Genomic DNA, 24,271 nt, shown 5'->3' with positions numbered 1-24,271 from the left:
ATAAACAGCATCTTAAAGTCCAGCAAAGACCTGACACAGGACCTGAGAGTTGTATGTGGCCTTTCAGCTGATCCATCTGTTATTCACTCCTTGACAGATGCCCTTCCACTGCATAGTACAAACTCTGTTTTTGCCTTTTATTATGTATTTCTATGTGTGTTTGCACAAGTTTAAATAAATCTATGCAGCTATTTCCCATTTTTCTAGCAAAAAGAAAAAGAAAGAACCGGTGGCTTAAGACATTTGCACAGTACTGTACAGTACATTAACATACTGCTTCTTTAAACAACATGTATTTTAAGAAATGTAGACCTCTGACAGTCTACCTACTGACAGAGAATCAGTTTTTCTGGGTGGGCGGCTGGTGAGGTTTACAGTTTCTGAGGCGGGAACAGGTGGCGAGGCGGTTTCCCTCCCAGTAACCAGCATCTTGGCCGTCGTGACAACGACACTTGGTGCAGGAGTCAACCCAGATGGGCTCTCCTGCAGGAATCACTTTACTGCGTGATCCATCAACATAGCAGTTAGGACCTTTGGGGAGAAGAGAAGAACAGGTAATTGGAACTTAACAGATACTACACATAATCAGTCAAATGGATAACATTGTGTAACTACACTCATCCCTATTTTAAACCAATTTTCAAAAACAAGACAAGACCACACTAGAGTGGGTCTAAATGACAACATTTGAAAACTGTGCTCAAATTATAAAAAAAAAAAAAGATAAATGTTCTCTCTGTGATGCTGTCTGTGAGTGTTTTTTTTTTTAACTTTCTACTTTTATTAAACTGTGTTTTTAACATACCCTCCTTGCATTCAGGGCAGCACTTCCCAGGCTGATAGACAGGGTTGACACATGGTGGAGGCGCACAATCTGCCACAAGACAGCGGGCAATGCCATCACTGTCACAAGTGCACTGCTCACATTCTGATGGCTGGAAAACACACACACCGACACAAACACACGCATACACTGAAACCCAGCAGGGATCATTTCCTAATCTCCTCGTGATGTAAATGCGGGTTAGTCACTCCTAGCAAGCACACGAATTATGTATAATGGTATCCTTTTTAAAGCGTGTACTAATCCTCGTACCAACTCAAAAGGGGGCGCCATTTACCTCCAATTTAATACTGCATAATCATTACATACAAACGGATATCTGGTTTAGGCTTTAGTATTCATCAAAGCTCATCCTCATTTGGTTCTGACACATGCATTCAGAGACAACGATTGGGAACAATGGGGCGAGACCAGAAGACCCAAAGTTTAAACACCAACTGGTGCTCCCTTGTGTTACTAGAATATCTCTATGATATTCAGATTATTTAGATAATAATTACATTTTAGAGCTTCTATTAAGTGTTGTTATTATTAGTGTTCAAGTCATTCTTTCGAATAATGTATTCTTATAATGTTCTTGTACACTGTTATTGCTGTGATGCATTTACAGTACAGTACAGTTACTACAGCTTTGACGTCAAAAAGATTTACTTAAATAATACTATTGACATAAGCGCACTAAGGTGCTTCATTTTAGGATGACGATGCTGACATTTTCACTTGTAGGCCATTTTCTAAATAGTTGCAGCTACTTTGAGCACTATTCTTACAAAACTAAACTATTATCGATGGACGTCTCAACCAATGCACACCTGTAACCCTCTTACATTTTCTTCAAAGCCTGATGATTCACAAACGTATATCAAAGTAAATATAGAAAAAGTGTAAAAAAAAAAAATTAGGCCTAAAAAGACAAATTTTTAGACCTTTCCAATAGGTTATGTTTATTTATGTGGCACTGACTTACCTGGAAGTTCTGTCCTAGCTCGTACACCACCCCTCGATACTCGCACCCAATTTTTTCACACCTGGGGCAGCAGTCGGTGGGGTAGTGGCTAACGTGGATACATGCAGCTGGGAGAGAGGTGCATTCAGTGCGGGCACACACGGAGCCCTCAGCGGTGCACTCACATTGAGTGCAGTGATCAGAGTCCAGGAAATACCATTCTCCCATGTAGTAAATGCTGCCATTGGCCTCGCAGGTGCTCTCCTGCTGTCCAGCGACCGAAAAGCCAAAACAAGCCTGCGCGCAAAGTACGAGTGCCAGAAGGACCGTGCGTATCCCGCGCGCTAAGGAAAGGCGCTCTCTCACAAGCTTTTCCATAATCTATCTGATTAATCCAAATGAGTAAAAGTTCGTTAGTGAAGGGAAACTTGCACTGTAGTCCTACTTGGGTTTAGTAGAGCGATCAGCCAAGATTTGAAAAAACAAACAAAACCTTTTCTTCGTTAGATTGTTAAAAACAAAGCCCCCCAAATCCTGAACCTCTCCACAGCGGTCTGCCGGGTCTGCGCACACTTTTGCAAGGCAAGGAGTCCGGAAGGGAGTGGAGGCTGGGAGCATGAGGGGGAAAGTTTCACTGCTCTCATCAGAGTACATGCTTGCCCTTAACGTTACTAAGCTGAAACCTGTCCCTCCCTAGTTTAACACGCACGACTTCAGCCTCCTACAAGAGTTCTTCGTGGCCTTGTGTGATACTTGAAGCCTACTGCGCCTTTAAATTTGCTCTTATTGTGCTTTATCTGTTTAGTCTTGTATTTATTTTTATTTTACAATATACCAAGTTTACCTGGATTTAATTGAGTGCAGTCTCTGTGTTAACGGTTCAGACAAATCTCGCGATATCTCTCCCTAGCAACTCAATTGTTATCCTTAGATACCATAGTCTCGCAAGCTCAACGCCCATCAAACATCGAAAAGGTGAGCCTCTCTTCCTCTTTGGCTACAGTGTTTTTTAAAACACATTTGGTAAGTAGGTTTCACACAGCGTGTTTTGTATCGTTTAGTGTTAAACTTACATTACATCGGTTTAAACGAGCTCCTACTTTCTGCTCCTGTCACTCATTTTCAGTAGTGCGGCTAAAGTTTATTAAGTCAGCAGGCCCGTTTGGTTTGAAACATGGCAGCACCATTTACCAGGAAAGAAAATACTGTGTAGTACTGCTGACGTTAATTACATAACGATTTTTCTTTTCTTTTCTTTTCTTTTTTGGTGTTATTTATGAAAATGAAAACAACAAGCAACAAAAGACTGCAAATATTTGGCCAGAAAGGTGTAGCCTGAAGTTTTAGCTTATTACCCAGTTTGATTCTTCTACTCCATTCCCCTCCTACTTATAAACTACTAGAAATTACTTAAATAGAAGCTTCTAACAAAGTGAAGTAGGCAAAAAGAGCGCAAAAAGCTGCACATCATGTCACGATCTAAAGCAGGGGTGTCCAACTCCAATCCTCAAGAAACAGCTGAGAAACAAAGTCATTGACATCTATCAGCCTGGAACGGGTTACAAAGGAATTTCTAAGGCTTTGGGATTCACGGTGAGAGCATTATTCACAAATGAAGAAAACAATGATAAACCTTCTCAGAAGTGGCCCGTCTACCAAAATTACTCAAAGAGTCTGTCAGTAATTCAAACAAAAGAACCCAGAACAATATCTGGATAACCGCAGGCCTTATTTGCCTCAGTAAACGTCAGAGTTCATGATTCAACAGTAAGAAAACGACTGAGCAAAAATGCTGCTGATGTCTCATCTCACATTTGCAAAAAAACCATCTTGATGATTCCCAAGTGTTTGAGGAAAATGTTCCGTGGACTGACGAGCCTTTTGGAAGGTTTAAGTCCTGTTACATCTGGCGTAAAACTAACACAGCATTTCATAAAGAGAGCGTCATACCAACAGCCAGACATGACGGTGGTAGTATCATGACTGCAGCTGCTTTGCTGCTTCAGGAGCTGGACGACTTGCTATAAATGATGGAACCATGAATTCTGCGTTCTACCAGAAAGTCCATGTTGACCATCAGTTTGTTATGCAGCAGGACAAAGTGTTGTAGTCAATACCTGGACCATATATATGTATAAATAAATTTATTATATACATTGGTTACTTGGAACATTTAAATATGGGGGGTATAAAAGAAATCAGGAAGGGGCAAATACCTTTTCACACCAGTGTATGTTGTTATGTTCCACAATAATTTGTATTCTTCACTCTTAGATTGCCATTCACATGCAGTCACCTGATGAAAGCCAGGTCTGGGGCCCTGGCCAGTCCCTATGGGGCCTGATCGCTGAACATATTTCTGAGTCAGAGCTGCCAAAGATCTACACCGCACTGGGCCATTCCTTGGTAGATGTGTACATGGACATGCACACTGAGGTGAGAGAAGTTTTATAACTCCAGTGTTTGATGTCTTCTGTCTGCATACAGTACCACAACACCTGGTTTGTAAGTTGAAAGGTCCCTCTTCACAGTCAGCAGATTGTTTCATCATTCATATGGTTTTATTTCTTTGAGGAATTCACGCTGGGTCTGTTTCTAGCAGGATTTAACAAAAGTACTACCACAACTTCTGCAAGAATTTCCTTTTGGGCAGAAGCAAATCAAAACATTGCTCAGCTAAGCATTCCTAGCCAAACAATTTAAGGACTCTGGTTTAAGGCTGTGTAAGTAGGTTAGTTTTGCTGCATATATTCATTACTTACAATTCCCAGACTCCATAATAAAAGTGAAATGTGGGTTAGCTGGCACGGCGCCACAATGAGATCCAAATGTGAGCCAGACAGACTTCAATATTTATTCCAGAGCAGCTAAACTCTCAGACCTACAGGGACTTGAAATGGCTCACAACTCATTAAACAAGCACATTTAAAATCAAGACTGAGGTGAAAATGTTCATTAAAAGAGGAAAAGTTTTGAGAAGAGTCAAAGTGAAACATGTCAGGGAAGAAACTGTGACTTCCTGATACTCATTAATAAAAAACTGTGAAGAACTGAGAAATGTAATTATATATTCATTCAAATTGAAATATCTTATTCCAGCTTTCATACTGTGGCTTGATGTGATACAACCACTGAACCAAAGCTGTGGTAAAACATATTTCTATTGTCTGTCCTTTTTTCTTTCTCAAATAATGAATTCTTAAAAAGCATTTTTTTCTAATAAGTGCATCTGGCTCTGTGGGCATTTTTGCCTCAGACATGTAGACCCCTGATTAGAGACAGCAGTGCACTCCGTGAGATGGATAAAACCTGTGTCAAATCAACTCGTGGATCCATCCACTGTGGCGACGCTTGGGAAATAAGGGATCAGTCAAATGTACCTTCCAAAAAAAAGTGCAAAGTCAGGGCATCATATGTTTTCTTTTTCCATAAAAAGCAACCAAACACCTCAATAAAGAAAAATAAAGAACTGTAAAAGATAATTTCTAATGAATCTATGATCAGCTGACTAAAGAAATAAGTGAAAGCTGAAACACTCAAATGACAGACCTCAGACAGACAGTTCTGCACTTAAGATCAAGTTTGTAGGCTTTCTTTTCACCACCTTCTGAGGAACAGAAATTTCTCGTGCTTGGCTGTTTATTGTCTGGACTCCTCCAGTTTCTGAGGTGTAACTGAGCAAGACAGTGAAGCCAAACACCTTGCAGTGGCAGCATTTGGTGTGTGTTAATGAATGAATGAGAAACACTGCAAATGCTTTGTAGAGCCTCTGAGGTTAAAAGCCACTACTAAATGCAGACCATTCACTCTTTACCAGCTTCTTTCTTCTGCTTGTTTAGTACTAAAATCTTTCCATGTGTTGGTCAGCCCTCCTTTCCATGCCGTGCCCCAATGGTTCAGTCACTGCTCACACAAAAAAAAGAAAAGGAAACCACCTGGATGTGCTTTAACTCGGCTCTAGAGGCCTGCCATGTAGATTCTTACCACATATAATATTTGTAGCAGTTTCTATGTGAAATCCACACGACAACTGTACGGCATGCAGGTACTCCTTCTCACTACTGCAAAATAATTCAGCATATGCACAACCCCGCACACACTATATACACACAGAAAGAAGCTCAGTAAGCTGAGTCACTCAGGGGGTCGGTATAACAGGGTTAAAGAGGCTAATCCTCAACTGTTGATAAGACTGTTAGCTACATATAATTTGACTCGACTGTGTGTATGTGTGCGTCAGCTTTGATTGTGCGCCTGTACCCTTGCACGTGTATGTGTGTGTGACTTTGAGTATTGCTCTGACATTTCTTCATCTACAGTTCAGTGTGTCTGACTGTAAAGCCTCCAGGTGGAATAACAGACTTGAGGCTAAAAGCTCTGAGAATTATTCAGGAAAAATAGAGCAGAGAGGGCCTTATCTGACTGTCACACAAGTACATTCAGGTTTTGATTCAGTCTTTACATTTACTTTAGGATGGATCACTTTCATTTTTCTCTCCACGGCTCTCTGTATGTCTTTTCTTTCTCTTTTCTGTCTATGTTTCTCTTGCAGCCACATAATGACTTCCATTCCTCAGTGAGCCACTGTGAAAAGTAATAGCAGATCTGCAGGTGTCTCCTCCATTCCTCAGCGCTGCCATTCCTCTCTCCATCAAGGCCCTCATTGTCTAAGGCGGCAGGATCAGAGAAAATATTAGACTCTCCCTATAAGGCCCGATCTCTCCCTGAACTCTCACTTTCACTCTGTCTTTCTCTCTTTCATCCCCAAAGTTAAATATTTTCAAAAACCCAATTTAAGTAGTTCAGCAAAACTGAAACGTTTCACCGGTGTTCCCTTGAAATAGCATTTGGATGAGATTGGCTTACTGCTGAGGAAAAAGGGAAAAACATCCAGGAACAACTCATTAGCCAGTGAGCCATGAATCCTTTAATATAAACACCTCAACGCCTAAAGGCACATGGCGGAATTTAGTGTGTTTGTATGTGTTCACCATGATAGGGTGTAAATGCTGGCGTTACGAGAGGATGTGCACACACACACATACACATGCAAAGACCAGAAGTGCTATGTTTAATATCCTTCTTTTGAAGTAAAGTCTTTGCATCATGACATAAATGATTGGCAAGCAACAGGTGTCGAGGTGCTAATGGGATCCAGACTTCACTGAGGCATGAGCATTCACACGCGCTACAAAGAATAAAAAGGTTCTTGGCCTCAAAATGAACAGAGGTGTTTGTCTAATTTTCAGCCCAAGACATATAGTAGCCAGTGTGGTGTGAAAGCATGCTAACGGTGTATGTCGTTTTCAGATTTATATCGATTTTCTTTCTCCTTTGTCCCTGTGGATGTAGAAGTTGTATTTCTTCCTGTTCCAAGAAGACTGTCAACTGTGCACAACAGTTTACAGTAAACAAGCTCTTCTTGCATCAGTGACAGCCAAGAAAATGTCTGCTCCTTGTAGTATTTAGTATTTGCACTGTCAGTGGAAATATTTATCTGTCCCTCAGTTTAACAGATTCTTTTTTCAGTGTAGAACTTCTGAGTCACTGTGAGGGAAACTACTTGTATCCTTACATTGAGTAAATACTAGTAGATTACCTTTAAAGTAACTAGCAGGATATTTTTTGTATTTGTTAACCACTGCTTTCAATCTTAATAGTTCTATGAATACAAACGCTATGCTGTCATTTTCATATGAAGCAGTATAGAATTATGGGTTACTCTTCTCACAGTTTATCTTTTTCACACATTGTTTTCATATTGCTGACCTGAAATAACTGTTATTTTTAAAATAATTGCCTTCCTGTCATCTTTAGGCAGGAAGCTTGCCAACAAAGTCAGTATCTGGAGCATACTCCATGTGGACTCAACTAATAACCAGCCCATTTACAAATCTGTGGATAAATTGTGTGTATGAATATTTCATGCTTAAATGTGATTTATCAGTATTATCCTACCTGAATTTGACCTAAGAACAAATTAAGGTAATTTAAACACAAGTCTTTAAATTCACTACTACCACTACAACAACTACTACTACTACTAATAATAATAATAACAATATTAATAATAATAATAATAATAATAATAATAATAATAATAATAATAATAATTACAATAGCTTTCATTGAAAATTAGGATTTTTCACTTGGATTTTTTTCCCTCCACATGTTTTTTTTTTTGGTGGTCTTTTTCATTTCAACTTTCATGTCCAACCTTTTTTGAATTCTGCCGCTTGTGAGCCTCTGTTATTTCAGTTTTCCCCTGCTTTCCAGCCTATTAGCCATGCAGGCTTCTGTCTTACATCATTGTCATCACTTTCTCTGCTTCACCTCCAGGTGGGCGTGTTGCAGTATGCAGATTGTAAACAGATTGCACAAACCTGTTGTTTCCAAATGAAATTGATTTACTAACTTGTGCACAGTGGTAACAAAATAGGCCGATGGGCGTTTCATAATTCTCATGGTAATTTTCCCTGCACACTTGTATTTTGCACCAATTACATTTCCATGTAGATATGAGTAAATGTGGGACTTTTAAACACTTGTCTCACTGTGGTACCTTTTGCAGGCAGAGATGTGGCACAAGATGTGGCAGGAGAACCAGCGAAGTGGAAAGCACGGCGGTGGGGCGGGGACCCCGCTCCCATGTCTGCAGAGTGCCCCTCTAGTTGACCCCCCTGCTGTGAAAGAGCTTTTGAGAGCTGAGGTCAAGATGTTACTACAGACTCTCGGAGAGAAAGCCAGCAGGGCAGGAAGGTAGGTGGAACATCTCACATACTCAGATCAACACTGCTGGACATGCTTAATGAACTAGTTATGGCGCTTTTATTCATCAGTCTCTGCTACAGCCTTGAAATGCACTTCAAAGTTTGGAGAATAACTTAATTTGTTATCTTGATAATGTTACCATCTATCCACTCTAACTAGAGCCTGTCCCATCTATCATATGGTGAGATGTGAGGGTACACCCTGGTCAGGTCACCAGTCTGTCCCAGGACTAAGTGACAATACATTGAACATTTTCTTAAGAAATTAAAAGCTTTATTAGTTTGTTTTTTTTATCCTGACTTTTTATGCCCATTTTATACATTTCTTTCTTTCCCCTGATCATTCATGTCTTTCCTTTATTCACCAGCCATTAGGTGGGCTGATCAGATAAGTTAAGACCATGGTCTCACACGTTTTACGTCATTTCTCCCTCCTGACAAAAAGTACCATAAAATGCTATTTTGTGCTCCCATGTCGGTTACAAATGGCATGGGAAAGCAGAAGGACAAAGGTTTTTGGAGACGGGAACTGGTGTGGGAATTGAGGAACAATAGGACAATTATAGGAGCGAGACACAGTGATAGATGACTGCAAACACTAGACTCGCACTCAGTGCAAGCTCTGTCGAATTGCAGATATGTTTTACTTTAAATGGGAGCCAAATACTCATCTTCAAAATCTTGTGAAAAGTTAGTATAGAATTGCAACAACTTTGAAGGAAAAGAAAGGCTGATTGAGATCCAGTGAAGGGCACTCAGGGAGACAGCTTTGAGACTTAGTACTCTATATCTGCTTTATATGTCATCAGGGAGTTATAAGCGTCTCAAGAAGTAGTAATAAAACTTCCTAATTCCTGTTTTTTCATCTTTTTTTAAAATGTTTTACAGCTAATCGTATAATGCAGGTCAGAGATAAGCTTGTAACAACCGGCAATTTAATGACATGCATTAAAATACTCTGGAGAATGTCATAAAACCATTGGCAGAGCAATATTGGTTACCAGCACTGCCCTGCATTCTCACATTAAGACATAATGCCTTTGTGAGGAGGTGTGTGTGAGAGACTGAGACTATGTATGTTTAAGGTAGCAACTACCCCAACAACTTGCAGTTTGCAGCCAGGAATGCTGCCGCATGACTGGTTTTGCTGAGGCCTTTTAGGACATAAGATGGATTGCACTCCGCTTTGTGGCTTACCATTTATTGCCTGTCAATTTGTGCAGGCTGTTGTAGGCTGGAGGCAGCTTTTTATTCTGTGGGTTTCTGTGGACCTTTAAAAAGTCGTGAAAAGCCAATAATCAGAAATTTAGGCTTTAAATTGGACTTGATGAAAGGATTAAGAAGTTTAAGAAGTTTACTTTAAATAAGTGATGTGGTAATTAAAAAAGAACCATAAAGACACCTTAAGAAAGACACCAGCAAAGGCCTGCCCTGTTTACAGTATAAGTATCACCAAAGTCCAACCTGATTGCCATCCAGTCTTCACTAACAGCGCAGAATGAGTGGCAATCAGGTTGTCCTTGTTTTTTTGTCTTTTTAAATGTAGTTATTTGCGTTTGAGCTATTTGTGGGTATAAATTACGGGTTGATCTAATATTGTTTGTTTGTTTGTTTGTTTTATTAATCATGTCTTTCAAATGGTAAAAATGCCATAAAGACTGGCATTTCCCAAACCCAAAGAAATAAATGTTAGAAAAGTCCTTATTTTGTGTGTTTAGTAGTTAAAATTGCACCATGGAAATGTTTTATCACCTCTTTGCTGTCTATGTGTGATTGGCACACAGTTGACATACACAAGAAGTTGAATAATTTGCAGGTATTTGATTAGACGAATTAAACTCCGTATAAAGTCTACACTATATGGTCAAAGTACTGGGCCACCTACACATCTAACCTACAGGAGCTTTTACAACCAGTTGTTAATCCAAAGGCATTAATATGGCTTTGGTCTCCCTGTTGCTGCTATAACACCTTCCACTCTTCTGAGAAGGTTTTCATTGAGATTTTGGAATGTGTCTGAGTTCTTGCCATTTTTTATCCAGAAAAGTACTGTTCACCACAGCCTGGTTCAGTCTTGGTTCCAGTTCATCCTAAAGGTGCTTGCTAGGATTGAGGTCAGGGCTCTGTGCAGGCCAATCACGTTCTTCTACACAAAACTCATCCAACTATGGATGTTACTTTGTGCACTGGAGCATGCAGGGGCAGAAAATGGCCTTTCCCAAACTGTTAAAGATGGAAGCATAGAATTGTCCAAGATGTCTGAAGCATTAAAAAGGGCCTCAGCGCAGCTCCAGAAAAACAACCCAATTAAAGATGTATTAAACCCACTCCTTCTCCACCAAACTTTACAGTCAGGCAGGTAAAGTTTTTTTTGGCATTACATGCTGGCTGATAGAAATGTGTGATTTCACCACTTCACAGAACACATTTCCACTGCTCTCAAGCTCAGTGGCCGCATCCTTCACACCACTCCATTTCAATGCTAACATTGTGCTTGGTAATGTAAAGCCTAGAAACCAGTGCCATGAGGCTTCCAGCACAGTTTGTGTACTGAAAGTTTGTGTGCTTCCAGCACATGTTAGATCCAGCACACTGTGCTGATGTTAGATCCAGAGGAGGTTCAGAGCTCTGCAGTTACAGAGTCAGCAGCGAGTTGGCGACTTTTACGCACTATGCACCTCAGGACTCAGCGACCCCGCTCTGCAACTTTACATGGTCATTCACTTCATGGGCGAGTTGCTGTGGCTCCTAAACGCTTCCACTTTGCTGTAATACCACTTACAGTTGATGGTGGAATATCTAGGAGGGAAGATATTTCACAAACTGACTAACTGTCGCAGCTGTGACATCCTATTACAGCACCATGCTCGAATTCATTCATCTATTAGTTGAGAAATATTTCAGTCTTGATCAAAGTTAACCAACAGACCAGCACTGCCCTCCACTGACTGGCTGTTTTTTTTAATTTTTTTATTTAAGACTTCTTTCTCCACAGTCTCCTACTGAATCTAGTTCGTGGATCAAAAAAAATATAAAATGTTACACTGGTGCGTGTTATGACAGCTCAGTTGACAGGGATTTATTTTGAAGCAATCTTAAAGGGATTTTTTTCTACAGATGGTAGCAAGGCCTGATGTTTAAGCTGACAATCCAATATCCATAAGGCTACAGGTCTGATGCCCAGAACAGCAGTGTCTTATTAACGTGTTGTGGTGGACCACTAGAGGGCTCCACTCACACCCAGTGTAGAGGAAGTGTGTTCCTGTGTTTTGTGGCGCGATATGCGCAGTTGATGTTGGAGACGAATAAAGAAGGAGTGAGAACTGAGAGCTGTGTCATTGATGCTTACCTCCACAGTGTCACTGAGCAAGACACAAACTGAAGCCTCGCTCACTTGCAAAACACAAGTCACTCTTGTAAAGTGCTCTAGTTTGGATGTAAATGGATTATAAAAAGTACCATTCAGACCGAGAAACAAGCCTGTTGTTATTGGCTGGGAGGGAATAGTGCCAAAAAAAGGCATTGGTGCCACGCAGACTGTGCCAGTGCAAATCACCTTTTCTCTTTGAAGTTGGCTTCTGTGTAGTTGTTGACCTTGATGCATGGTACTGTGTGTGTGATCCAGGTCTTTGAACGTTCAATTAGGCTAAGTCCCAAGTGCATATCGGCTGAATGGCTTTCAGGAATAAGCCTAACACACACTTCTCGCTGATGCCACTTTCACTGTAGAGCTCGACAACCATCTGTTTAATTTAATATGCTCTGTTGGCGTTAAAATTGAGAATACATACATCAAGGTGTGGACCTCTCATACAAAGTATTTGTACCTTTAAAAAAAAAAAAGGTTTACTAGACATTTACCTGACAGGACTGGTTTCAGCAATAGTTGTTGATGCAGTCGGTGCTGCATTTTTCTGTGTTTAAGTCGTTTGTATGAGGCGGTGGGGGTGGGTGTGTGCCTTGTAAAGCTGACTGATTTATCTTGTAGGCTTCCTCCTGTGTGGTCCTGATGTTCCTACCATTCAGTCTCTTACACATACACAAACACACATAGATGCATATCGTTGCCAGATTCGCATAAAAACATGCATTTTCTATTGCGCAGTGACTGTGAAATTAAGCAGAATGGACCAGGCAGAGAGCCACCTCACCTGCAGCTGCCCCTGTGGTTTGGCTTTCTCCATGAGTGAAGAATTAATGCTGCTGCTGTATAACTTTTCTGCTTTGAGATATACATGCTTTTTAAAGATAACTTGTGGACACGTTTTAAAAATTTAATTCAATAAGAAGAGACCATTTGGAATAGCAGAACATGATTTATTGATATACAGAATTCAGTTAAGCTATTTGGCAATTAGATTTCAAAAACCCATCGTAGCAGAACAGCGTCCCACCAGTGACAGGAAGTAGGGCAGGACCCCCTGGAGGGCGGTGATGGTGAAGATGAAGATGAAGGCTTGGATGGCGCCCTGAGTGACTCGGGTGCTGTGGAGATGGGGAAGAAGTGGGTTGCGTGAATGAAAGTCTGAAAGAGAGAATGACAGAAGAGCACTGAGGTTTAAATTAAACAGATTGGAAGCTGATTGGGTTGAAGCTGACAGGCAAGAAGATGATTGGACTAGAACAGTGATGTCAGCATTGAGTTTTGAGAGCCTGTGAAAGTGGGACTGATACAAAGAATAGACTGGCAGGCAAAAACCACCAGTGCAGATGAGTGCTTACAGATCTTTCTTACTGAACTTATGCTTATGCTTCATTATATTCTTAACACCAAACAGCACATTCTACCACAACTTTTCTCACTTTTCCAACCAGTATTACTGCAGTGTAGCTGTCATGCCGCTGAAATCATTAGCAGATCCTATGAAAAAGTGCAAAGCGCTTGGATACAGTTTCAACCTCTTTTAGGCAATGCAAAGGATTAAAGCACTGTGGAAAACTGCAGAAAAGCAAAAGCTCAATCTGTGGCTCTTTTGTATTAGAGATGTTGAGGAGCTCCTGCATCGGTACAAACCTGAGACTCTAAACTACGCCCTCGGCCACCGAGACAGATGTCATACTAATTGCACCAACCCTAAAGATACTGACAGTGGAAGCAGGTTAGCAAGAGCCCAGGCTTGCTTAATTTACTGAGATTATGCAGAACTTGATAAAGTCTTGTAATCTTCTGTCTTCAATTCCAACCTGTCCCTCTTTAGGCCGGACTCCCGCTGCTCAGTCCAGTCCAGAGCTGAAGATGAGATCGAAGCGGTGAGAGGAAAGCTTAATGTCACCGAGATAGACCAAGTGGTTGATCGACTCAGGTGAGTTTGAGCCATGTTAAGGATTTCAAAAGCCTTAAAAAATTTTTGTTAAGTATTTGAATCAACTTTGAACTGGGTCATTTGTACCAAAGGGAATATTATCATCTGAATGTACAGATCTGTACTACTTTCAGACTTTTATTTGTTAAGTTTTTAAATCCCTCAGCTTTTCTGTTTGTGGGTCATTTGAAGTGTTCACATGTGGTTGTTGTCTGAAGCTGCAGCAGTCTTCACCATACTTGGCACCAAATAGCAGATAGATAGTGATAGTCTGTTAAAGCTAAGAAGCTGAGGGCAAGGCATCAAAACCTGAAACTTGAGGCTCGAAACAACGCTGTTGCTGGGTATCTGTGGTATGTGTAAGTAAGCAACATTGATGTCACACGTTCTCAAAGTTACAGAGCTAAAAGAAAAACAAAAGAACAGAAAATCTTTTAATGCTAGTGAAAAGATTTTTTTTAAAAGAGGCTCAGTGCTTGCTGTGAATCCACAAAGTCTGCCCTTCAGGGTCGAATGATTAGAATTTATTTACAAATCCGGCAGTATCGCCCTAATACATCCAGATTTTAATAAGCAAATACATTATCACACCTTCCTTTAAAGAACCTTTATTATTGTACTTAAAACACTTTCAGTGTTGTCATTCATTACTTTTTTGTATCAATACAACATATTGTTATTTGGATTGTGCTGTTCGGAGAAAGCACCGGTTGTATCGATCAGTCTTCTGTGAAATCAAACCAGTCTGTATGCTCTAGAGCATACAGACTGGTTTGATTTCACAATAAACAAACAGCTGTTTGTTTATTGTGACCCCTAAAATCTTTTTCCGTACCTCCTTATATATGACCCTGTAGTGCACCATCTATACACACCCAACTTAGTGGAATAACGTAAGGGCATACATGCGGTCCAAACTGGGAAAGAGCACAGTTCACACTGGTACAATAGTTAAAGAATGAACTCTTGTCCTGGTTTTTGTAATACAGTCTAGCAGCGACACATCTTGCATATAATTTTTTTTGTGACTGACTCATTCATATTTGGTCTTTGTAACTCTGAAAGTCAGAGTTTCTCTGAGCCCTCTCATTTTCCCCTTAATTTCCCCCTCAGCCTTCCTCTGTGGCTTTTGTCATTGCCCTGCCTCCTTCACGCTCCATCCCTCCGTTTCTTCCTTCACCCCTCGCTCTGAGGCCCACGGGGCAAAGCAGTCGCTGGAGCTACCTTAGAAAAACGCCTCCCTCCCTCTCTCTCTTTCTCCCATTTCCTGCCTAGACCAGAACAAAAGGCCCCATTGTCAATAAATGGATCCCAGACCCGACCAGAGCCAGCAGAAGATTCTTTTTCATTTGAAAGAAGTGAATAAAATCTACTACGGTTATGTAACTGGAGAAGGGCAAAGATAGGGAGGGAAAAGAAAAATAGGACACTGTTTCCTCTGTACCGTATGAAAACTGCAGAGGATAAAGTCTGAGCAATGCACCTATTCTGTTGTCGCTGCCTGTGTTTTCCATCCTATTGAAACTGATATTTATCTGTCAGTCTGTCTGTCTATCCATCCATGCAGAGCTCTCCTAATAGGGGAATGTGAAGAACTGACCAGACTGGTGAAGCATATAAAGGTAAGAAGATCAGGATGGAACAGCCACCTATCAAATGAATGCTTACTCAACCTTTTTTTTTGTTAGTTGCCAGTGCAACACTGATGAAAATCCTACAGTTATTTACAGGTGACTGCACCAAAACAGCTGTGAATTTTACACATCAAAACAATCCATGAATTATGAGCATCGCGAAGGACTGTGAGGCCTGAATAATATGTGCTTTATCAATATGTAGCATAATCTGTAGAGTAGGGTTTTTCTTCAGGTGTAATTTTTCCACTTAATCCCCAAACTGAGAGTTTACCTTCATCCAAAGTTTCTTCAGCTACAGAGAAAGAAACTACATACAAAATAGCATTTTTAGCATTTAGCATTTTTCGAGCTTGAGTTGTTTGATGCATGTTCATCGTTTCCATTACACTGACTTCCTCGTGCGTCAGCATATTTTTAGTCTGAAAGACAAAAGATATGTTTTTCCCTCTTAGTTTCAGTCCCTTAGGCAGTCCTGCTAATTCTCTTTTTGGCGGTGAAGCCCAGCCAGGGCGAACATTTTCACAAATCAGCATGCATGCACGCTCACAAAAGCCTGCAAAGCCTCAGTCTGAACTTGTATTTTCCATTTTTCCAGCCAAGAGTAAGATCAATCTCCTCCCAATCAATCAAATGGCATATAAAGACATTTTCACACACACACACACACACTCGATCTAACTACACATGTACGTTATCACAGAAACAGAGTGAGTTTAGCCAGATGTAGGACTTCTCTGCTGCCCAGATGTTGAAGTTATCTCTCTGTACACTCTTTTTGTGTCTGACCATCTACAAGTGTTGCATTGCCAAGAGCTTCTCTCGGAAATATTAGAAACCTAAGCAAAGAACAGACACTCAAGTTCACTGCATGTTTTCAAGGACCCAGCAGTGGATGAAGTGTTGTTGTGCCTGAAGCGCAAACATCTTCTTAAATTACTTAAACGTTCCTGTGAGGCGAAGATGCCATTAAAAAGATAAACAAAGCGGGAAAGGTACACAATATTGAAACCCTCATTGAGCTTTTTATTGTTGACAAAGTAAAACCCCGTGTAGGAGAGTGAAGATAAAGAGGAAACGTGACCCAAGCATGTGTTAGCTTTAAAAGCCTGACGGTGGGAAGTTAATTTTAACCACTTTTCTTTGTCTCTCTTAGATCTCATTTAAAAGAGATTGCAATCAGTGCCAGTAAGGAAATTGTTTCCTTAAGCAAGTGTCTGCTGTCTGATGTGCGATTGGCATGAACTCACTGTGCATGTTCAGTCACAGATGTGGGGACCGTGTTGGCCTTACATTGTGCAAGTCATCATTACCTTATTAAGAGTGAACGCTTCAGATCTTGGAACAACACTGGCCTCAGGATCTTCTGTGTGACTTGTTCGATTATTAACAATTCTACAATCTCACCACATCTGAGGCGGTCATAAAGGAATCGACAGTGAAGATTTAGAAGTAGTTCACAGACTTGTGTATATTTTTCTTTAAATCACCAATTCTCTTTCTGTGTGTTTTTCAAGGGGAATTCAGATTCTGCTCCAAATTGGAAGACGTTATGGAGAGGCAGAGCTAAGCAGGAAAACATTTGAATGTTCAAGTCAGAGTTTTAGATCATAATTGTTAACCTCTGTTTTGTTCCAAGGGCTGCTTTTAATTTCTACATTTTTGGGGGGGCTTTTTCTTGTTTACGTAATCAACCACATGTTCTAAATGCTACGCCTGTCAGCCAGTAAGCTTTTTACTACGCACAGCTGAGGTTTCTATTGATTTAGAGTTATTCAGTGCAGTTAAATTATATTGTTTTTAAAACAGCTATTAAACAAAGGCATATCAGGCATATAGGGATTGTTACAGTATGAGCTAATTGCTTTTTTTAGTGCTGGATGTAGCGGCCAATCATAAAATGGTCCTAAACACAGTCATAATGACCCATTTTCTCTTAGCAGGAGGGAGAGATAGTGACTTGGACCAGCACCAAACAAACAACTCTTAATGACAGTAGATAGGAGGAACTCACACATGTATACACAAACCTCTACTGATCCTTGTTTGAGTGTACTGAGTATAAAACACTCGAGCTGTGGAAAATATGTAAAAAAAAACAAACCTATCCTTACTCTAAAGTAAAGACCGCGCTGTCAGCACAGGTTTACACACAATTTTACATAATCTGTTAATAAGTGAACTTTTTCTATTATGGACACTAACTGGTAAATCGGAATCATCATCATGACTCTCTTCACAGCTTTATTACTTATTAGGTCACTGATCTCTTCCATCACAGTCTGACTTTGGCTACGCTTTGAGCTTTACACAAAGTTACTGAAACTTATTTGTTCATAATAAATAAAGGAGTACGTCTCAGTGGAGCCTCTGATATGTAGTCTAAACATCGCAGTCAGCTTTAACTCACTGCTGTCATAGGACTGGAGTCTGTCAGGGATTTCATGATTTATATGATCTTTATTTAAACTGATGGACTGATCTTTGTTTGTGCTATCAGAGGTGCTGCTGGCTTTTAACTTACATTTTATTTTACTTTGTTTTATTCATGTTTTTTTCTATTGAATTGCTAGCAGCCCTGCTCTAGCTCAAAGCTGCCTTACACCCCACCCTACACACCTGGCTTCTAAAATCAACATAATATAGTCCCATCTCAGAGATAAACAAGCACATCACAGTGCAACAGCTAGAGTATTATTACTTCTGTATGGTGATGCATTTCTGACAATACTGACTTTATAAAAGTTATACTGTGTAAAATGTGATTAAAAATGACCTTAATATGTCATCCTGAAAACATCTAAACTATGCAGTTCTGGTTAAACTGGTGTAGCTTCTCCACCAAATGCTACAGTCTGGCCAGAGCCTCATAGATATGCAAGACAAATTCAAGAATTCCTTCACAAATGGTGTTGCAGTTGCTGGAGGATAGTTATTTAACTGTATAATAACATAGGTGCTGAACAGACTTGCTTTTATATAGGATTATAACCAGAATAAAACCAGTTGAGTTGAGCCCACCATTGCAAAAAGAAAGGTGGCACTGGAGTTGAGCTCATCAGTCCAAACTGACTGAAATTGAATGCGATGTATTGTCAATCTGTCTGCATTTATAAAAATGATATTTTCAAAGCTTCACCAATTTGTAAGAGAGTTACTCGACTCAGTTTGAGTCGGCCAACGCTTGCTTGTAAACAGGTTGTCAAAGGTGCAATGGGCTTGCTGTTGAAAGCGTTCACTGCAACTTCTCGTTTTTGCCAAACGAGAAGAAAATTCAGTGCATTCACCAGGCGACAACCAGTTTTTCGTAGTCACAAGGAGGTTGCTGGCCTATTTTTACTCTAGTGTGACTGAGACTTGATAAAACCAACTTATATAAGGTGTTCCATCAGGATGCTGAAAGTATTTATTTATTTTTTTACTGCTTGACCAGCTTGATCAAGCTTGACAGAGCCATCTTAGAGAACCACCACCTCAGGTTATGAAAAGATGGCTGTCATACCGCTTTGAGCTGGATTTTGTAGAAGGATTAAGCTGCCGAGGAAGTTGCCGTAAATGTGTGTCGTGCAGAGGCGGATTTGGGTTCTCATGTATCAGATTAATCACTAAAACATACAGCCTTTCCTAAAATACCACCAAGTCTGCACTGTGGTAATGTGTTCAAACCCCACACGGACCACACAGGCTATTTTTGGAGTGCGTGCGCTTTAGAGTTGTTTTAGATTTCAGTCACTTCTCTGTCAGTGGCACCGCACATACTTTGTCTGTCGCTCTGAAAGACAATACTGGAAGGTTTGGGTTTGAATCCCACTATGAGAACAGGGCAGAGTATGTGCTTTATCTGTCAGTCTCCAGGCCTGTGGGTTTATGTGGGTATGTCTGTGTTTGTGCATGTGCGCACGCGTGCATGTGTGTTTGTGTAATAGTCTGCGGTGTCTATAAAGACTCTTAGTATTTGTGTTGCTGTAAAACGAGAAGGAGGCTGTGCCAGTCTCTGGTAACAAACACATGCACATTAAGACACATTTTGCAATCAGGTCTTTGGTTTTGTGAGTTTCAGACACACACTAACACACAGAGCTCTATGGTTTTCATTTGCTATGGATATCGATGTTTGAAGCCAAATTATGATGGAACACTGCTGCTCAATCATTTAGCGGTTACACACATACACACATTCCTTTCCTTCTCCTCCCGCTGTTAGTTTTATCCTCTTCCCTGTTCCTTTGCTATTTCCAAAGCCTCATCTTAAGCATGTTTAATACATTTATATCCTATTTTTCCAGTGTGTCCTAGTTTGGTGCCACAGCATTATGCTAAACGCTCCTGCGACGAGGAGTAGAACTGCACAGTTAACATGAGCTCTCAAGTTTCTCTTTTCTCCTGTGCTTTGTGTTTCTTGCAGGCAAACATTAAACAAAAGTGTCACAGCGGACTTCATAAATCTGAACCTTCACTTGCAGGTTAAGTCACAAATTTTGGCATTTGCTGCCATCTGCTGGCAAAATATTTTGTCCAACACGCGTTACATGTCTTTATTTGAGTTTACAATTTGAAACTGATTCCAAGACATATTTATGAATGTAAAAGTGAGCTATGCAGGGTCTGTCTTCTGCTGATTAACAGGTAGTTCATGAGTACAAGGAGGCGTTCAGGGATTAGTTAGGATTAACAGGGACTTACATTAATGTTTTTAATTAATATTCACAATATCTCAAAATAGTTTTAATCATATTTGAGACCATTTCATATCTCAGATATGTTGTGTTTGTATATTTGTAGACCTGAGAGAACTTAGAGGAGCTATACAAGTGGATTTGGAGCTCAGCCCCTTTCTGTTCCCACCTTCGTCCCCTTTGCCTGCAAAGAAAGGTTTCAGGTTAGTATGCATTATTATTAGTGACAGCTATGTAATTAATATTAAAATAGCTGCTTCACTTTCATTGCTTGTTTTTGTCTTCTTATTCCATTAAATATTTTGAATGTGAACACGATGACGCTTTTCCTATAACACCATCTCAAAAAATACCTTCAACTGCTTCTTTTTGTTGTCATTGTGAATGAAAATTCCCTTAATTCATGAACTTCTGATTCATTTTCCACAGACTGACAGCAGCACAAAGCTCAGAGAGTCTGAAAACTTTATCTCCTCCATCAGTCCTAAGACCGCATCCACCTCCTCCTCTGTCCCCTCCTATACCCAGGCCTCCAGCTAGACCCCGTCTCTCTAAGATGTCAACATCCAGGACTCACGGTCAGCATGGAGTCACATCAGCTTTTAATAAGTCAAGCAAAACACCTACCTGCAGCACTGCTGACACATCTGGGCATACACACGGTCTCCTCACCACTGACCACATAATGAGAAATAATAACCAGTGCGGTTTTTGTCCAGAACAAGACAGTGCTGGTCTTTCCTGCAGGACCCCGGATTCTACGGCTAATTTTGAAGTAAAATCTGAGAGAAACTCACCCCTTCACAAAACCCATTTATCAGTAAACTGCAGGATTCACAGCCAAAGCACAGAGTGTGAATGGTCACCGCAGAGGGAGAGAAAGAGCAGCCCTGCATACAGGCCAAGAAACATCAATATCACTCCGTCACTTGTTCCTGCTCCCAGCGGTCTCTGTAATGCAGGAAGTTGCAGCAGCAAAAGTACTGACCAATCTGTGGCAGCGAAATGGAAATCAGGTATTCAAAACAGGCAGCAGGATAGTAGCTGTGAAGGCAGTTTAGAATCAGCGAGCGCACGGTCATATGCTGATAGCAGGAGGAAGATGTCTGAGAATTCAGTCATGTCTGAAACTCGGAGAACTCCTGCACAGACATGCAGAAGGAAGAGCAGCGGTGAGACTTCTAGACATTTAAGTGGTGCCTTCAGGAATGATGGCAAAGAGCAACAAAACCTGGGTGGCCAGTGTGCAACACTTTGCCCATCTCATCCTTCAGCTGCATGCAGTCAGCGACCACCAGCAAAGATTAATGAACATTTTTTTACCTCTTCAAAAAAACCACAAGGGGGAAGCACAAGTCAGCCAAAAGAACCAGCAGAGCCCCAGTTTCTCCAGAGGTTTCATCAGCCAGTGCCTCCTACAAGAGTCCAAACTTAAAGACGACTACTACCTGAGGGCAATGGTGTGTCACAAGGAAAAATAAAGTTGGCTTGTAGTTCTGATGGATATTCTGTGTCTTCTAGTCATTTATTTTCTTCTCTTTTTATTTCCAAGCTGGATGAGTTGACAGTTGCAAAAAATGTTTTGTTTATATAAGGATTCAAAAAATAATAATAACGGTGCAAAAGTCTCGAGTCACCTCTCATTTCTTTATATATTTAGGATTGAATGCCCTCTATGTTTTCATTTAAGGTACTTTGCTCATACAAGTAGTTACAAGAACACATAATTTGTTATCATTTCTTTTGTTGAGGTAACACAGTTTGACATGAAAGATGATTTTTGTACAAACTATATGATTCCAAAAAGTTTTTAGTGGCAAACTTGCCATATCTTGTCATGGTGTGCAGTGTGTTCCTAAAAAATGTGAGAAAATTGGAAGGGTAGCTGTCAAAAATCCATTCTTAAGGAAGGGGTGGCAAAGAAAACCTGCTGTGTGCCAAATTACACACAAACTGGACAAAACCTCAGTGGCAATAGAGCTTATGGACTGATGAATCCTGATTTGGAATTTTTGGTTCAAAACATCAATAAATATGGAGCAGCTCAGGAGATAGTTAGAACAGTGAGTGTCAAGAGCCATCTATAAAACACAGTGACCATATAATAACCTGTTCCTACCCAAAGGACTTTCTGAGCTTCCATCTCAAAATGACATGCCCAAAATGAATAAAAATAAAAATGAGTATTTCTATGCAATTACAAACTCATTTTTAGCATATAACACCTTAAAATATGCTTTAGTTCAGAAAATCAGTAATCAACATATAAATATCATCTGTGCAAAGATGTATGCTTCTAAAGTGAAACAGAGAAAAATGACAGCACTTTTAATAAATAAGGCGTTGTGCAGTTTGCACAATTTTGGGACATTTTGGACACCATATATGAGATGAATTTGTTAGCTATTAAATTGCAAAAAAATATTTAATTTCATTAACATGCTGAAAATGGTTGTTGTTTTTGCTCTTTTTTTTTTAAATTTATTATTATTATTATTTTTTATATTTTTGAAGAATTAACCACACGTTCACATGCAGGGGGTTTCCACCAATCAGAAGTTGCAAGACCAAAACCCCACGTGGCCCTATTATAACTGGGCCTAAAATGGCCGAAGATTGAAGTGGCTCGTGTTAGCTCCGCCACAAGCTACAGCAGCTGTCGGCTACTGGTGAAAAACAGCTGAGGAAACCTGTCCGGTAAGGCTTAGGGTATATGGGAAGCTTGCGTTTTTGTGGTCTTCTTTTGCGGCTGGTTCAGTGAATTTTGGTCAGCGGGGTGAAACTTGATGTTTTGGAATCGGTGAGAGCTCAGCTAGCTAACCAGGCTTTGTTTTCCTTTTTATATGAAGTCGGGAGAGTTCATGACACGGTTGTGTGTTTAGCGGACTTTTACGCGAAATTACGTAACTGCTAGTTTAGTCATCGCTTGTTTTCGCTGTGTTTGTTGGTTTTAGAAATGGTTTGCGTGAGCATTTAGCTGGGGTTCTAAGGTTTCTGTGGCTCCCACACATTTAGATTACTTACATAAAAGACTTAGTCTTTGAGGGTTGCATACTAGGGGCGCTGGTGCTCAAGAGGCCATCTGAAAAGCATCTGGTCACCAGTGACTTTGTTTATTAGTACGACAGTGATCCCAAACACAGACCGTGCAGTAAAAACGTCACGATATGAACAATTGGACACTATCAGTCATGGATTGGCCTCCCCACAGTCCAGACTTCAACATTATTGATTCAGCATGAGATCAGAATAATAAGTAGCCAAGATCCAAAGAAAAACTTTGAATGTCCTTCAAGAAGCCTGGTGAACTATTCCTGAAGACTACTTAAAGAAATGAGAAGAAAGCTTGTCTAAGAGAGGTCGGGCTGTGTTAAACAATAAAGGTGGTCATCCCAAATCTGGAATTTCAATCTCTTTAGAGATGGACGCTCTCTGTATTTCCATCTTTGCATGTGTCAATAAATTGTTGCACCTATTTCTTATTTTCCTGCAAAAATATCAAATAGAAAAAATGACGAGTTACTCAAGACATTTGTACAGAATAGGTTTGAAGGGAAACGATGTATTTGCAGTAGAAGTCAATGCACTCAATAAATAATGAAATGCATAAAAGGGTTGCCCCTGCAGACTAATCCTGTTTTAGACTGACATTTTCCACATATATAAATACCAATATAAAGTCAATAAGAATGGCATTTGGAAATATATGAAAAAACGAAGGAATAAGGAAATGTGAACATAAAGAAATAGCCTAAGGAAGAAACTGGAACATTAGACAATCATTTATAACTGTTATTTATGCACTTGCATTTGACATGCTCTGTCAAATGCAGTTTCAAAATTGTAGATTACCTCTCCTTCATAAAATATATTCAAATTTTCAGTGTTATCAACCAGATAGGAAGGACCTTTGCAGGGCAAATGCTGAGAACAGTCATCTTGAACTTCTTAAAAAGAAAGGTCTTATCAACAATCCCACCAAACCTGGGGTCCTCAATGTTTGTTTGTTTTTTATTCAGCATACAGGAAATTTTGAAACTCCTATTCCCCCCCCCCCCCCCCCCCCCCCCTCTGAAATCCACGCTCTGTGTAGGTCAA

General features: G+C 40.2%; 2 protein-coding genes across 2 annotated transcripts; one reads left to right on the top strand and one right to left on the bottom strand.

Annotated features, from left to right (window-relative positions):
• Positions 1–233: 233 nt before the first annotated feature.
• On the bottom strand, positions 234–2,168 carry LOC146613279 (von Willebrand factor C domain-containing protein 2-like). Its single transcript, XM_085378860.1, has 3 exons — positions 1,812–2,168; positions 806–935; positions 234–531 (listed from the first exon to the last, which is right to left on the bottom strand). The coding sequence occupies exons 1-3, from the start codon at positions 2,166–2,168 to the stop codon at positions 341–343; spliced, it is 678 nt and encodes a 225-aa protein (XP_085234986.1). The 3' UTR covers positions 234–340.
• A 1,908-nt stretch (positions 2,169–4,076) lies between these two features.
• Positions 4,077–21,608, top strand: ccdc24 (coiled-coil domain containing 24). The gene is made up of 8 exons (XM_085378891.1): positions 4,077–4,226; positions 8,362–8,549; positions 13,543–13,659; positions 13,759–13,863; positions 15,431–15,485; positions 19,903–19,960; positions 20,280–20,376; positions 20,603–21,608. The coding sequence occupies exons 1-8, from the start codon at positions 4,077–4,079 to the stop codon at positions 21,606–21,608; spliced, it is 1,776 nt and encodes a 591-aa protein (XP_085235017.1).
• Positions 21,609–24,271: the final 2,663 nt, after the last annotated feature.

Source organism: Diplotaxodon limnothrissa, linkage group LG18 (assembly GCF_057381915.1).
Source record: "Diplotaxodon limnothrissa isolate DT_005_m linkage group LG18, D_limnothrissa_male_GT1.1, whole genome shotgun sequence".
Lineage (NCBI taxonomy): Eukaryota > Metazoa > Chordata > Actinopteri > Cichliformes > Cichlidae > Diplotaxodon > Diplotaxodon limnothrissa.
The sequence above is the reverse complement of the archived record's forward strand: the minus strand, read 5'-3'. Positions and strand labels throughout refer to the sequence as shown.